A 16,907-nucleotide genomic window follows, 5' to 3' on the forward strand; every position below is an offset into this window, starting at 1 on the left:
TGGACAGCCTGGCCACTGGGCTGCACTGTCACTCGGGAAAAAATATTACCGTAAAGGAGTGCCCCTCAAAGTCACAACAAAATTTTAAATACTGAAAGTAAACTTCATAATGAATAAGACCTACAAAAAAGACCTCGAAGCTTTACAAGATGACTCAAATGGGGACAAGCCCTGCTCCTGGGCAGAAGAGTTCAACGGAGCGAAATGCCAATTTCCCCTGAAGAACTTGGGGTGATGCACAGGTTGTTAGGAAGGGCCAGGATCGGACCAGGAGTTTTACTCTGTCCCTTTAAACAGTGGTCTATGAGGCATGTCCAGACATCATGGCCCTTTGCGCAGGCTGGAGCGGTTAGGCTCTCGCCCACGGTCCATGGTGAGGAGGGGTTAGAGCTCCTGTGATTCGAGCTCAGGTCTGGTGGCTGGCTGTCTGGGATGCTACATTCCCTTGGAGGGGCACCAGACATCCTTCCAGGTCTCTTCTGAGACTGAGACTTTTTATTTTTAATTCTACATATTTCTTTCTTTAAAATAGATTTTATTTTTTTTGAGAACTTTTAGGTTCACAGCAATACTGAGCAGAAGGTACAGAGATTTCCCACATACCTCCTGCCCCTGCACGCGCACAGCCTCCCCCTTATCAGTCTTCCTCACCACGGCAGAGCATCTGTTACGATCGATGAACCTACGCTGACACATCAATATCCCCCGAAGTCCACAGCTGACATGAGGGTCCACTCATGGTGTTGTACATTCAGTGGGTTTGGACACATGTATAATGACACGTACCCACAATTACCCCCTGAGGATTTTTTTTTTTTTTGGCTGTGCCGCATGGCATCTTAGTTCCCTGGCCAGGGATTGAACCCACAGCCCCTGCAGTGGAAGCGAGGAGTCTTGGCCACTGGACTGCCAGGGAAGTCCTCCCCCCACCCGCTGAGGATTTTAAATCCAGGTTAGGAGGCAAGTTGTGCTTGAGAGTAAGATGAGGATGAGGAATCACCGAGCCGCCCCTCCCCCCACCCCCTGCAACTGAGCCAGCCGCACCACCAGGAACATGGAGAAGACCTGTCCTCTGGGGGCTCACGGGCAGAGCCCGCCCCGGCAGCTGCAGGCTCGGGAGGCAGCCGACAACTGGCATCTTCCGGGCAGGGGAAGAAGCAGCCCCACCTCCCACCAGGGTCCAGCAGGAAGCTCTGTGCACGTGCCATGCATTCTGCGCTGTTGAATTGGGGTTGCATTTTCACTTAAAAACAAGTCATTGGATCTCCAGCTAATGGGAGGATTTCTACTCCAGTGCCAAGAATATTAATTTGACACCTGCAAATTCTTTCTGACAAAAGGGATTTTCAGATAAAGTCTGCAAGGAGCAGGCGGTACTGAGGAAACAGCCGCTTCTCCTGAATAAGGTAAAGCAGAGACAACCTGAGGATGCCAGACGGGTGTGGATGGACTACCAAGCTGCCACTGGGGCGGGGGGAAGGGTGTGGACTACCAAGCTGCCACCGGAGCAGGGGGAAGGGGAGGCGGACAGAGAAACAACGGCACACAAGACACCCCAGTGAGGCCACGTGCCAAGGGGACTGTGGAACGTGGTGGTGGGGGGCAGAGCTAGGTCTCTAAGGCTCTGCCCCTCCCTGTGCCCAACTCTTGCATCATTAACACCTGGGTACACTCTGTCCCCCGGGGGCCAGTGGCTCTCACCAAGGGTGATGGGCACGTGGGTGTATCACAATCATCCTGGGAGAGAAAAACATTTGCAACATACATGATAAATGGAATGTCCCCGATATACAAAGAGCTCCTGTAAATCAATAAGAAAAGCGGACAAAGGGTCAGGGGGCTGAGGGAGAACTTTTTCAGAATACACACACCCCTCTCCACACCAGACTGAGAGAAATCCTCTCAAGAACTTGTGGAACAAGAGAAAAAGGCATATGGGGATGACGATATGACTAAACACGAGCTGGGGTTCTGATGTGGGCGGTCAGGGCCGCAGGTGGTGAAACACAGGCATGGTGGTTAAGCGACTAAGAGGACGGGCTTTGGAGTCAAACAGATCCGGTTCTGAGTTTGGCTCCACCACTCCCTGGCTGTGTGCAGCTTAACCTCACCTTGCTCGGCCGTGTTTTCTGAACTGTAAAATGAAATGATAACAGTATTTCCCCCACAGAACTGTTGAACCTTCTCTAGATACAACAGCTAAGGGGTCTAAGCACAGTTCCTGGCACTGTAACGACCTCACACAAGTCAGCTGTTACAAATGGGCTAAACTGTGCCTTCAGGCCCCAGGCTGGATGTACGGCCCTGCGTAGGGTGGGCCACAGTTACATTCCATCAGCGAGGGGGCTCTGTGAAGCCCTCCCTAGGAAGGGGCCCCTCCCCACCAATCTGACTGTGGTCCAACTTGACTAGATGGCCTTTCAGGGTCTTGCACCCCAGGGAGCTCCAATGTGAGATCAGGGCTGTGCCTGGAAGTATTGGGATATTCTCACAGACAGCACTTCCTAGATACCCTGGAAAGGAAGCTCACTTCAGGAGAAGCGGGACTTTGTCTTGTTCATAGCTGTATTTCCACTGCCAAGTACACTGTACCCTCTCAAGGTCACCAGATTCGGCGGGGGACATTTGGGGACGTGATTCTGGTGAAGAACCAGGATGCGGCAAAACCACAACTCGCCACTGATACTGAGGTCCCTAAATCCCTCCCCTGGAGAGATGGGAAAGCAGGGACGTTCACGGCTGTTAGAGGAGCACCCTCCTGCCTCACCCCACGCCGGTCACTGTCCCCAGGAGCAGCTGCAATCCCCTCCCCACCGGAGGCCCACAAGATGGGCCCCAAAGCCCCACAACACCTGGCACTTCAGCAAATCGAGCTCCCACAGCCGCAACCTGAACAGAGCTGTTTCATGGACTGCGTCTCCTCCGGCTCCCTTCAAATGCACACGCACGCAAAGACCAGTCGCGAGCAAAGAAGGCTGGATGGGCTTAAAGGACTCCATTTAAAGGACTGAAAACTCAGCTGCTTCCACTGCAGTACTTGGGAAGGAACCAATCAGCAAAGCTATTCTCTCCCTTTTTGTATTGAAATGAGGGCCGTGACTGTGCAGTGAGTCAGTCCTAACTCAGGCAGAACTGGGCCACGTCCACCTGGGCCTCACACTGCAGCGGTGGTGGGGGAAAAAGGGGGTGGTGGCGTGTGTGTGCACAGGCGTGTGTGGTGGACAGGCAGGAGGGGACACGGGCAGACTCCCAGACCACCTGCTTTGAGTTTTCTGGAAGTGCAGAGTCCCTGAGAGGACCTAGAGGTGGACACCTGCCTGTCTGCATCTCTCTTCAGCTCAGGTTCAGGGAAGCAAAGTCAGGCTGCAGGACAGCTGCCCTCGGCTCCACACAAGCCTGGTACCAGCCCGGGAAGGACCAAGGTGCCTCCTGCCACGGGAAGTCACGAGCCACGTCCCCCTCCCTCTTTCTCCCACCGCGCCAGCCCGTCTGCTCTTCATTCCCGCTGGGCAGCTGGGAGGTCTGCAGGTGCGCGCGAGCCTGCTGCCTCACCGAGCCCACAGCTGCCCAGAGCCCCGAGGAGGAAAGAAGAGGGGAGGGAGGGGCGGGTCAAGGCGCGGGCCGCCAGCGGCCAACACAGAGCCTGGAGCTGGTACTGGCGGAGGGAAGGGATGCTACCCCGGCAAATGGCAACACCCAACTACAAATCCTGCCCCTTGGCTGGGAAGCAGGGGAGTCCTGGTGAGGAAGTCCACGGAACAGAACGCTGCTGGGAATGGCGTGGGGAGAGGTGCGGCTGGAGGAGCCCCTCCCCCACATGGCCGGATGCAGGGTCCTGCTGCCCCTGCCCCACTCTGAGACACCCCCCCCCACCTGGGGTTACTCCTGCTGCCTGGGACGGGGCCAGCCTCTCCCTTTAACTTTCGGTGACCCCAATAAACGCAAAGCTTCAGGATCCGATTTCAAACTAGAAGTCAAAATGGAGTCCAGCTGAAATGAGTCACAACGGACGCTCCTTGAGTGCTTAGCGGGTGCCCAGCACAGCACCCGGCATTTTTCGTGGGTCATTTTGTTCTTACAACCCCGTGTGCTGTTACTACCCCGTCGGACAGAGAAGGAAACTGAGGTGCAGAGCCGGGCAGTGACTTGCCCAAGTTTGGGCAGCTAGGCGGGATGGACCCTGCCCTTGGGCTCCCCATCACCACTCTCCACGGCCTTCCAGGGACAAGGAGCTCCCCGCCGGACCGGTTTCCTCGCCAGTGCCCTGACCCAGCGCTCTCCTCAGAAGGGCCCACGAAGACAGCGTCCTTATTCCCAAAGCTGAGGGCAGTAAACAGCTTTTCCCTTCATGGATGCCCCTCACCAGGTAGGAGGAATAGGGTGATTTTAGGGGTGTTGATTTACGAGAACAACAACAACAAAATGAGCACCCCTCAGCTACACAATCCCATCAAAAGGAGAGGCTGGCAGCCGGGGCACAGAGGAAGGGGCACTGGTGACCTACCTCGTCGGATTCATCTGATAACGTCTGGAGTAGGGTAGGGAAGAGGCTGTCTGTGTGCCGGAACATCTGGAGAGCAGAGAAGCAGGGACCCACATGAGCTCCCCCACTGCAGGGAACACCTCCCAAACCCCCCTCAAGACACCGAGGGCTCCTCCGGCATCTGCCACCTCTCTCCTGGTCACGGTTTCTCCAGAACTGCAACGACCAAAATCCTACCAAGCACGGGCAGGCCCTCAAACTCCACCCAGAAGCAGCCACCTGGCTTGGAGGGCTGAGGGGCCCGGGGGCTCACCTTCCGGGGGGTCTTGATGTAGAGGTGGTAGAGCCACTTGAGGACAGCGATCCTGGTCATCATCCCGATGGCCATGTTGCTGAGGTGGCAGCTCAGAACCTGCACAATCCCGTCGAGGTGGAGGGTGACGGGGGCCCTCTCAGTGCTGTGGGTGAGACCAGGAAGGAGCCAGGTTGAAGCCCATCAGGTCCCCGCCCCTAGAGCTGCAGACGCACCCTGGCCCCGCACACTGAGAAACGCACGCTCAGCCCGCTGTCCTGGGGCAGTGGCAGAGGGCACACACCGCGCAAAGCGCTCAGAGGGCCCCTCTCCCTCCGCTCCCCTCCTCCCGCTCCAAGGTAGGAGCTCCAACAACCACGTCTGGGGAGGAAAGCCGTTCTGCCGGGCAGCCACCCGCTTCCCCTTTTTCTCTTTCCAGCACTAGCAGGCTTGTACCAGAGAAAACCTCTCTGATATCAAAGAGCTCTGCCCTAGCAGACCTCATGGTTGAAAGACTGTTTAGCGCCCTCAGGGCATTACGTCCAGACCCTTTGTTGATAAAACAAAACCACCATGTCCAGAGAGTCCAGGGGATGGCCCTGGTAACACCCCTTAAATCCAACAGGTCCTTCACCAGGCACCCAAAGAACACTTCTCCCGTGAGGACAGGGATCGTGGCTCTTCACCTCGTCACACTCCAGGGCACTCAGCACCACGTTTGGCCTGGTTGAGAGGCCTTGAGAGCTGCCTGTGAAGCTGTAACATTCTTGTTTGAGTCGGGGAAGAGGTGACACAGCCTCAGCCTTGTTCAGAGCTTGTTCAGAATGCCTTTGCTCCAGTGGGGCACAGACTCCCCGCTTCCCTGGCCCAAAGCCCTGCTGGTCTCCAGGCAGAGAAAAGTCCCGCCAAGCAGCCCCGGGAAGGTTGGGTGCTGCTGGGACACTGACACTGAGCCCTCTGCCCAAAGCACGGTGTCCAGGCATTGGCCAGGGTTGTCAGGGATGGGGACGGCAAGGACAGAGGGCCTTAGGATGTCAGGCAGGGGCTCCTTTCCCCTCCGACGCAGGACACTATCGCTCGCCTGTACAAAACGGCCTTTCATGGTATTTGCAGGCTGCTCAATTATTCATTTGCATCAGGAACTCGATGCCTGTGCTTTCCCAATTCGCCTGCAGACTTCCTGAAGCTCATTTGAAGTGAATTCCTAAAGGGCATGGTCTTAGCTCTGTTAAGTGCTAAGCGGAACTGCTGTTTAATATAGTTTGATGATTCCCCACGGTGCTCGTTTCGGGGGTGCAAGTGGGCACTTCTATCCTCTGGTGGTTAGAGGGGCTGGGCGTGTGAGTGACGCGGCCCAGCAGACCTGAGCCTCTGGGTGGGGCTGCCACTGAGATCTCCCCAAGAGCCATATGTCTGGAATTCTGGGGTCTTCTGAGGGTATTCAAGCATCTGGGTTCTTTGGTAGCCTAAGACAGATGGGGAAACTCCCCCACAGACAGACTAGTCCAGGGTGGCAAATGCAGCCTCCCGGACAATCTCTTAATCTCTCTCACATGCACTGTCCAACAGAAACATAATGTGAGTCACATATAGAATTTTATGCTTTTCGGTTTTATATTAAAAAGTAGAAAGAAAACAGGTGAAATTAATTTTAATGATATATTGTAATTAACCCAATATACCCCAAATGTCACTTCAACACAGAATCAATATAAATATCAATATATAGATTAGTAATAAAGCACATTATATTCTTTTTATGTCCGGAGTCTTTTAAACTCAGTGTGTCTTTCATGCCCTCAGCAACCTCAGCTCAGACGGACCACGGCGCACACACTGGGCAGCACATGTGGCAGGCTCTGCAGTGGCAGGCTGGCAGGCCATCCCAGGGCTTCCCAAGCATTTTCTTTTCTTCTCTCACAATTTCCTAGACACTCCTCTCCCTCCTCCGATGGCCAGGATTTACTGTCTAATCTCCAAGTTCCTCTTTTCCCCATAGCACTGGCCTCCTACTGAGCGCCTTCTGGGGTGCTCTGTAAGCTCTTCTCCTTGGGTGGGCAGGAACTTGGAGATTAGTGTCTCCATGGCTGGAGACACTTCAGATGCCCATCTGCAGCCCAAGGCCTTAACAAAGCGAGCTCGGAAAGCAGTGGGGAATGAACGGAAGCCCCTTCCCTGCCTGCTCTCCCCTGACCCCGTGAACCCAAGGTCTGCAGTGAGTCCCTTTCCACAGCAGGAGCTGCCACATGGGGCCCAGGGTGCCATGAGTGCCCCATGTCTGGCAGGTCGCTGCCACATTCTTAGCTGAACCAGCCCTCAGGAGGGAGGCCTGGGGGACTCAGGGCTGCACTGGTCTAGCACAGCTGTGTCCTGCTGGTGGGGAGGAAGGCAGTGCCAGACCCACCTCCCCCATCCACCCTGCAGTTCAGGCCCAGTGGGGTGTATGAACCTTGCTGGGGTAGGGGAGACAAGATGACACATGGCTCTGATAACAGTGATGATGGCGATGGTACTCAAAACGATGATTACTCATGTTCTGCATAAATACTCTGTGCCAGGCATCATGCTGAGCTCTGTACCTGCACAGCCGCATTTCCTTCCCTCAAGGGCCCTATGCCAGCAGCAATGCTGTTCCCATTCTGGAGACGAGGGAATCAGAGCACAAAGACATTAAGTAACCTCTCCACGTTACACAGCTGGGGAGTGGCGGAGCTGGCAACCTGAATGCGAGCATCCGAGTCCAGAGTGGCCTCACCCACTGCATGGCACTGGCTCCTAATGGGCCGCACTCAAGACAGTCCACGGCAGCATCATTTCCGCGCGAGAGAGGACGCTGGGGAAGCCTGGTGCTGATCTTTGTTGGGGGGGGGGGCGCTCCAAATCCAAGTGGCCCAAATAGGATCCCAAGATACCAAGGATAGACAGTCGCTCGGCCAGCCGGGCTCCTTAACTCACAGTGGTCCCGAGATGCTCCTAGCCAGCTGAGCATCTCTACTGAGGGCAGAAATCGATGCCCGTTATGGCATCTCCCTCAGGTGGCGCTCTGTTGGGGCCAAATAACAAAGGAAGGATTTCATGGAGCTGGTGTATAAACTGGCAGCACTGTGTGTGCTAACAGTCTCCGACTTTCCCCACAGCAGCCCTCCCCAGACACGGGTACCTTTGGACTGATGGTGAGGCAGGGGTCAGCTTCAAACAACCAAGAACTTCATGGCTGAAAGAGGCCCCATGGTTCATGTAGACCACGCACAGATGCACAGATGGTCAAAGTCCTTTGATGCACAGATGAGGCAGTATGGGGCCTGTCCGAGGCCATGAGGCATGGAGAACTCACTCCCTCAGCTGGAGACGCTCTCCCTGGCTCCCACTTCCCTTGGCTGGCTGGAGGTGAAGGCCATGGGAAGCAGGCACGGCCCAGGACACCAGGGAAAGGGAGGATAGATGATCCTGCCCGCCTCTGAGGGGACAGCTCTCAGCTGCTACGCTGGGTGGGCTGTGTGTGCTGGGCTCCGCGCGTGCTCGGTGGGAAGCCAGGACTCTGGAAACTGGGCCCCTCCTAGAGCTGGCACGCTGCACTCTGTGCTCAGCTCCTGAGCTGCTGGGCTGGAGCCGGAGGTGCGCTCCCTCCGCGCTGGTTTACTTTACCCAGAAAGAACAGAACGGAGCTCACACACAGTTTGAAACACATTTCTGCACTGGTTCCAAAATGTCTAGACTAGTCACTCTTGAGGGCTTTTGAGTTATTTCAAGGTGTCTCCAAAACTCCATTTTCACGGAGCATTTTCTCATAAAGCATCTCATAATGAAGGTCTTACAAGTATATGTACTACGACTTCTAAATGAACGGCGCTACTGTGGCTATTAAAATATTGATTTATTGACTACGGCTTCTGATACTTCTACTACACGGTGATAAAATCCAGCGCTTCTCTCTGGGAAGCAGCACTTTATTTCTGTAATGTCTAACCCTTGACGGCACTCATATGCTACGGCTCTAATCAAATTAGAACAAAGGTAAATCTAAAAGGGAACGGTTGCTGGATTCAAAGTTGTTTTTTATAAAAGATCTTTACTAATTCTTTCAATCAGCAGGTGCTATAAGTTGGGAAGTACTGATTTCTAGATCTTTCTGCTTGCCTTATGCAGCCAACTATACCAGAAGACCTGTACTAAATGTCCCCGATGACACTGGTCCTCAGCGAGGCCCAGGGCTTCAGAGTAGAAGCTTGTGCCCATGGCAATGCCTGTCTGGGGCTCCTGTATCAGGTCACAGGCCAACATGCAAAGCTCCTGCAACTCTCCAACTGTGACTAATGAAGCTCAAATGCGTGGGCCTGGGGGTCAGACAGACTTACTAGCCTGAATTCCAAGCTCGTCACTAGCTAGCTGAACAACTTTGGGCAAGAAGTTAACCTCTCTGGGCCCGTATCCTCACTTGTAAAATGGGGATAATGACAAGGTTCTTGTGATAATAATTGTAGCTGAAGTGTGTAAAGTGCTTTCTGTGGGCGAGGCACCATTCTGTGCTCTTTACATGCTTTAACTCCTTTAAGCTCCATACTACGGGGTGAGCAGATCATCACACCCAGTTTACAGATGAGGAAACGGAGGCAGGGAGAGGTTAAGCTGCTTGCCGAGGGCCACACCGCCAGGCATGGTGAAGTCAGGATGTGCGCTCAGGCAGTGGGATTCCACGGCTCAGAGGATTCACGGTGATGAAGAACGTGCCTGGTGCACATAGCAGCATTAGACAGGGAGAGAAGGAAGGGGAGGGACAGAGAGAAAGAGGTGTATACTATTCTTCCTTAACCCTTCCCTCAGCTGCAAGCACGCTGCCTCCATCCTTCTTCCCCTGCCCTCATAGGGAGTCCGGTTTCCAGCTCGTATGCATTTCTCATGCTCCTGGAGGGTGGAGGAACCCAGCCTCCGGTACCTGGAGCCCTTCCTCACTACGATGACCTCGTAGCCCCTGCTCATTCAGATGGCTCTCCCCTGTGGCTACTGTTCACCCGGGGCCGCCTGGGGCTTTCCCAGCATCTTGGGACAGAGGGGACATGAGGAGGAAGAAGAGGCTTATGCTCTTGGGTTGTCAGTTACTCTCCCTGTGTTTAGGGCCAAGTGAGGATTTAGAGATTAAAAAAAAAAGTCTGGGGTGCAAGGATTGGCTTCGAGGAGATCCCTGAACCCCTGAAAGTGTATTTAGAGTTTTGTGACTAAGGGAGAGGGCCCAGAGCTTTCATCAGATTGAGTGTCACCTCGCTGACAGTGTTCTGCCAGAGGGGGATGCTTCTCTGCCATGGGAGGGGACCCCAGTTGGGCTGCTGCCCTAGGCTGGCCTGAACTTAGTAAAAGTGGCACCCGCGGGCAGTGCCCTGGGCGAGCGGCGCATCTGGAAAACCACAGGGTGGGTTATGTTTCTCGGTGTCCCTGGAAGAGGCCATCTTGCCCAAGCTCAGTCCCCCTCTGGCAGCACCAACTGGTGGAAGCAGGCACCCCACCCTCCTGTCCTCAGCTGCCGTCTCCAGTGGGTGGGGGGCTGGGCTCAGGTTCCACGACTCTGAAGGCCGCCCTCCTCTCTGGCGTAGCTGGTGACTCAGATCGGCAGCTGCCGCGAGGAAACCTCCGTTCGAGGGAAACAAAGCACTAGATAATTTGTTCTCATTTGGTTTTTCAATTTCAGAGACAGGACTGGTGTTTGCTGCTGAACGACGGGTATAAATCAAGGCACTGGTTCCAGCCAGGTGGTTCCCGGCGGCAGCACAGGAACCGAGGCCTCCTTCAGGCGAACGGACCACCGCCTCCCACGTGCGGGAGGTCTCTGCTCCTCCTGGACCTCCCCAACCCCCAAGGAGCATGATCATCCCCTCCCTGTGGCCTAGATTAGGGACAAGTCTGCAACAGGCCCTTCTGTTGCCAGTTTTGGCCCCCTCCCTCACCGATCCTCCCCGGCGCTGCCAGAGGGGCTTCTAAACCACAGGTCTGCCCCCCTCACTCCCAGGGCCTCCAGGACTAAAGCGATTCCTCTACAGGACAGGACAGTCCCCCTGCATCTCCATCCAGACCTCTCCCCCGAGTTCTGGAATCCAATATCCAAACCTGCTTCCTTAACCGCTCCTGGGGGACGCTCAGAGCCGCCTGGAACCCAGCTCTCGATGGGCCCGCTCACACACCCGTTCCTCCTTCCGCCCCTGCTTGGGAAATGATACCACGATGCCCTGATCTGGCTCAAGCCCCAAATCTAGAAGTTCTTCTTTCCCTCATTTTCCTCCTCTCATGCCATCCCATCCCTCGGCAAATCCTGTCAATTCTACCTTCAAAACAGATCTCAAATCTATCAACTTCCTCCACATTCTGCCGCCTCTTCAGTCTGAGCCTCTATCCCGTCTGACCGGGATGTGGCGGTGGCCCCCTGACCGGTCTGCACCCACCCGAGTCCCTCCTAAATCCATTCTCCACACAACAGCCCCGACCTCCTGTCCCTCCTCAGCCCTAAAGTGGAGATAATGCTACTACTGACCCCACGGGATTTAAACATCAGCAAAACCTAACGACGCAACACAAAGCGTTGGGCACAGCCGGGCCCGGAAGCCCTCCCCGAGCGTTCATGGTTGTCAGCCAGTGTTCCAGCGAGCCTCAGCTGGGGCGCCAACGCTTGCCCCCAACACCGTCTGAGCCCCCAGCAAAACCACCACTACCCTTACTTCTCTGCCTCCCCACTGGAGAACCTCAAGATCAGGGACCACATTCAGGGGCCGTATCTTTATCTTGGAACCTGCAGGGCTGAACACAGGCTCTGGACGTGTGTGATGACTGGCTAAAAACACAGAAATGAACAGTGTTTATTGGCTTGCTTGAACAATGTGGGAGAGGTCTTAGGAACAGTCCACATTTATAGTCAGTACTCACTTTGAAAACACCCACAAGGTCCTTAGAGATAAGAATAAAGAAATGATATAAAAGGAGAAAAGAGCCTAAGGGTCTGAGGAGAAGAGAGTCTCTTGGGGTTGAGTGTATATTTTCTCTTCATGAGTGACCCGTTCCCCCAGGGTCCACATTCAATGTTGAATTCAGAGGGAAGAAACCCCTTATAGGAGAACCTCCATCTATTCCAACCCCACAGCCAATCCTTCCCAAGGAAAAAGTGACATGGGGCAAGTCCAGGGGACGCAGACAGGGACAGAATGGTGATGATTCCCTCCATTCCTCCAGGGGAATGTCATCATCCTGCAGAGCATGGCGGGGCTGGCAAGGAAGAGGATTACGTCGCTGCACCATTACAGCCTGCACTGCCCCCATGTGGAAGGCTGCACCATTACAGCCGACCTGGGCACCGGGGAAAGGACAGCTCTTGCATCCCGGCCTATGCACCCTCCCTGTCTGTGCTCTGGACTCTCCTTGAACAGCATTTCCCTGCTCAGTCTCATCAGCCTCGTGTTATCCTGGACAAGCGAAAGGTGCTGGGCAAAGGCATCTGCAAGCATCTCCCTGTGGTCATCGTGCATTAGCTACACTCTTACAACTTGTATTTACTCACCTCAAACAGCTTCTAATCCCTCCCAAGAGGCCATGTGTCCATCTGAACCGGGTTGGGTGGGCTTTCTTAATATCCTTCGGACTCCCTCATCAGGCACTTCCTGTGTCCCACAAGTAGCGGCCCCAAGCAAAGTCTGCCTCAGGGCTTTGCTGCAGTCTCCTGCACCCAGGGAAGATGGAGGTTGCTCACTTTCCACAAACAGCTCTGGCCAGAACAAACCACTTACCTGGCTGGAGTGAAGACACTGATGCCGCTACTGAAGCTGGAGTCACAAGAACCATCGGGCCCTCCTGGGGAAAGAAAGGGGAACAAGGCATCATGAGAAAGGCTGTTGGAGTCTTCCAAATGAACAAGACCCCTGTCACAAGGACACACAGACCCTCTGGTCCCCTGCACCTTGATTCTGGCTCTTGGAAAGGGATGTAACTCTGGAGCCCTGAAGACCCAATGCCTATTCATTCCCCAAAGCTTTTGGACAGTACCCATGCTTGTAGGTTTTTAGGCACAGTGACCTCTCAAGGAGGGGCTCTCCAGGGCTGAACATATCTGGGAAATCTCAGAAGGTGTTGCTGGTTCAAGGAACATGGATGTTAAAAGTGACTTCTGGAACACTCAACATCATAAGCCATCAGGGAAATGTAAATCAAAAGCCCAATGAGATACCATTTCACACCCACCAGGTGGCTAAAATAAAAAAGACAGATATTAGTAGCAAGTGAGAGTGAGAATGTGGAGAAGCTGGAACCCTTGTACATTGCTGGTGGGAATGTGAAATGGTGCAGCTGCTTTGGAAAACAGTCTGGCAGCTCCTCAAAAGGCTCCAAACAGTTAGTTACCATATGGCCCAGCCAGTCCACTCCTAGAGACAGGAAAACTTACGTCCACATCAAAACCTTGTACACCATGTTCATAGCAGCACTATTCACAACAGCCATAAAGTGGAAACAATCCAAATGTCTATCAAATGAATGGATAAACAAAATGTGTTGGAGCCCATACAATGGACTATTATTTGGCAATAAAAAGGAAGTACTGATCATGCTACATGGATGAACCCTGAAAACATTATGCTAAATGAAAGAAAGCAGTCACAAAGGATCGCATATTTTGATCCCATTTATATGAACTGTCTAGAATAGGCAGATCTATATAGACAGAAAGTAGATTAGAGGTTGCTGAGGACTAGAGGAGACAAGGGTGTGATGGCCATTTTCATAAATTAAAAAAAAAAACCTTTTAAGATAATTTTAGATTTACAGAAAAGTTGCAAAAATAGTATAGAATTCTCGATATTCTTCATCTAGCTGCCCCTAATATTAGTATTGTACAAACCCATAGCTCAATTATCAAACAGGAAAGTAGCATTGATAACAGTTTTACTAACTAAACTACAGACCTAATCCAATTTCACCACTCATGTCCTTTGTTCCAGGATCAAATCCGGAACCCTGCATTGCATTTAGTTCTCCTGTCTCCTTGGTCCCCTCCAATCTGTGATAGTTCCTCAGTCTTTCCATATCTTTCATGAACATGCTTTTGAAACCCTTGGTCAGTTACTCTGTAGAACATCTCTCCATCTGGGCCTGTCTCATGTTTTCTCATGACTAGGCTAAGGCTATGCATTTTTGGAAAAATGCTTCTGAAGTGATGTGCCTTCTCAGTACATCAAATCAGGGGTACATGATGTCTATCTTTACTGGCGACGTTAACCCTATTACCCAATTTACGGTAGTGCCTACCAGGTTTCTCCCCTGTAAAGTTACTATTTTTCTTTTTGTAATGAATAAATATCTTGCGGAAGATACTTAAGACTAGACAAATATCCAGTTTTTTCCCCTCAAACATTCCCCCACTGTTTTTTATCATCCATCAGTGGATGTTGCCTACAATTAGTACTATGGAGTTTGACTAATGGTGATTTTCTATATTCCTCTTTCCTTCTACATTTATTAACTGGAATTCTTCTATATAGAAGAACTGTTCCTTCTCCGTCATTTACCTATCTATTCATCCATCCATCCATTCATTCATTTATATCATCACTGACCCATACCTATTTATTTTATTCTGTGGGTTACACATTAAAACTATCATTATTTATATTGTTTTTCAAATGGTACCAGCCCCGGCCTCCTAAAAGTTTTAAATTATACAAGTAACACATAGTTTTACACTAAAAATTCCTAACACAACAAGGCAAAGCCCCCTTCTCTCTCATTTATTTATTTATTTGGCTGTGTTGGGTCTTTGTTGCTGCACGCGGGCTTTCTCTAGTTGTGGCGATCGGGGGCTACTCTTAGTTGCGGTGCGCGGGCTTCTCATTGCAGTGGCTTCTCTTGTTGCAGAGCACAGGCTCTAGGCGTGCAGGCTTCAGTTGTTGTGGCACGTGGGCTCAGTAGTTGTGGCTCACGGGCTCTAGAGCGCAGGCTCAGTAGTTGTGGCGCATGGGCTTAGTTGCTCCACGGCATGTGGGATCTTCCCGGACAAGGGCTCGAACCCGTGTCCCCTGCGTTGGCAGGTGGATTCTTAACCACTGTGCCACCAGGGAAGCCCCCGCCTTCTCTCTTTAACCTTCAATCTTACTTTATGGGCAGGTAACTCACTAATTTACTGGTAGGCAAAGGTCCCTCTCGTCTTCCCCAGTCTTACTTTTTGTTTTGTAAACATAAATGGCATCAGAGTCTATCTTCTGCAAGTTGCTTTTTTCACTTCCTACTGTGTCTTCAAGCTGCGCCACTCCAGTTGTAGACTATGGATGTCCGAAGTCCCCCAGTAAAGGGGGCCTCGAGTTCCACGCTGAACAGAAAAGCTCTGAGCTGCCGCCTGTCCCCTCTGGTCCCAGAGGCCCTCTGTGGGACAGGGCACAGCCCAGAGCGGGCAGGAGTAGCTGTGGGCACCAGCTGGGCCTGCTGAACCGCCCGCCGTCCACCTGAACAGGCCTGGGGAAAGGTGAGGAGGACATGCGGGGTAGCCTGGGTGGGCCAGCTGGGAGCAGCAGCTGGGGCTCCCTGCCGCTGGCGGCCTCCCTCTCTCCTGCCTTTTGGAAACACACGCATTTATAGATGAAATGATAGGATGTCAGAAACCGGCTTCAAATTGACTTCGATTATTTCCTAATTTTCACTCTTAGATCTCACCTGTGCTTCCCTCCACATGGGTGTGGGCACTTCTCCAGGATCCATTAGAGGGGGCTGCTGCGGGGGAAGGTCAGGCACCTGCTGCTTCAATAGCCGTCGCCAAGCTGCCCTTTAGGAATGTTCTCCTGAGCAGTCATCCCCCCCACCCACCCAGAGCCTCACACTGGGATGTTAGTAATCTTTAAAGTGTTCGCCAAGTTGATGAGTAAAAATGAGACACTGTTTTACTCTGCAATTCTGGGATATGCAGGCAAGCTGAGCATCTTTGGTTGCCCTTTTGTATCAATTTCCAGACTCAGGAGCCCCTGGGCCTGGGTCTGAGCCTGACTTTCCAACTCATTCACTGTGTGACCTTTGGCAGGTCACTTGCCTTTGCCCCCATTTCCTCCCCTGTATAATGTGCTAACGCCACTGCCTGCACCAGAGGCTTGTTAGGACAGTAAAGGAGCCTAACACTTGCTAAGATGAAAAACCTGACCCACATTTATATTTATTTCCTAAGGATAAATTCTTAAATGTTATGATACACACTGCCAAATGTATCTACCAGACAACGTATTTAATGTATTTACTCTCCACCTTCCAGTAGTAACGTCTGTTTTTTCCAAAATCTCTCCAGGGAATGTGTATTTCTCTTATAACCAGAGTTAAAAATGAGGGTGGAGTTAGGGGAGAGTGGAAGCGAAGGAGAAAGAAAAGATCCAGTTCAAATAACCTCCACGAAGCCCGGCCCGGTGCCCCCGGTCCTCTGTGAGCACATCCGCTGTCACACGATCACTCATCTGAGGATCTGTCCCTGAACTCCTTGCAGGCAGGTCCTGGGTCTGATTCACTTACATCTGCAGTGTCCAAAGAGGGTGCTGATACACGCAGTCCCATCAAAGCTTTGCAAATGGGTGGATTCCATTTCATGCTCACCCACGGAGGTCACCAGTCTTCCACTGGAAACCGTGTTTATAGATCTGCTCCTCACTCACCACATGAAGTTCCACCCCTGACCCTCTCCGATCCCTCACGTAGGACCCATCAGGGGCCCATTACCACCTGGGCAAAGCTGATGATAAAAGACAGGGGAGCAAAAGCCCTGCCCCTGTCAACCTTGCTAAGTAGTGGATCTCATTATAAACAGACATTAAAACAACTTGACACTAAAGCACCTGTTATTGGGAGTGTGTGGCCTATGCCGTGTGCTAAGAGCTTTACATGGAAAAATCTCCGAAATTCACAACCACACATAGGTTCGGTGTTATCACTGTTGCCCTATTCAATGAATAAGGAATCTGAGGCATAGAAAGGCCAAGTGGCTTGTCCAAGGGCAACAGATATGAAGTCAGCAGGGCCAGGATGCACAGGCGGGCAGTTCTGACTGTGGACTCCAGTTTGTGACACCTGAGATAATCAGGGAACGTCATGGAGGGGAACTGGGAGGATGCATCAAACGCCTAGGATCTCAGAATCGGA

General features: G+C 52.5%; 1 protein-coding gene across 11 annotated transcripts in view; it reads right to left on the bottom strand.

Annotated features, from left to right (window-relative positions):
* The window catches only part of VAC14 (VAC14 component of PIKFYVE complex), a 206,075-nt gene that overhangs the window by 58,869 nt on the left and 130,299 nt on the right, over window positions 1-16,907 (bottom strand). For all 11 annotated transcript variants that reach the window (XM_049703820.1, XM_049703821.1, XM_049703822.1 and 8 more), the window contains 3 exons: window positions 12,536-12,599; window positions 4,797-4,941; window positions 4,505-4,570 (listed from right to left, as the gene is read on the bottom strand). In XM_049703820.1, the coding sequence (XP_049559777.1) occupies window positions 4,505-4,570; window positions 4,797-4,941; window positions 12,536-12,599 (275 nt within the window). The remainder of the gene's footprint in view (window positions 1-4,504; window positions 4,571-4,796; window positions 4,942-12,535; window positions 12,600-16,907) is intronic.

This window comes from Orcinus orca, chromosome 20, assembly GCF_937001465.1.
Source record: "Orcinus orca chromosome 20, mOrcOrc1.1, whole genome shotgun sequence".
Classification (NCBI taxonomy): domain Eukaryota; kingdom Metazoa; phylum Chordata; class Mammalia; order Artiodactyla; family Delphinidae; genus Orcinus; species Orcinus orca.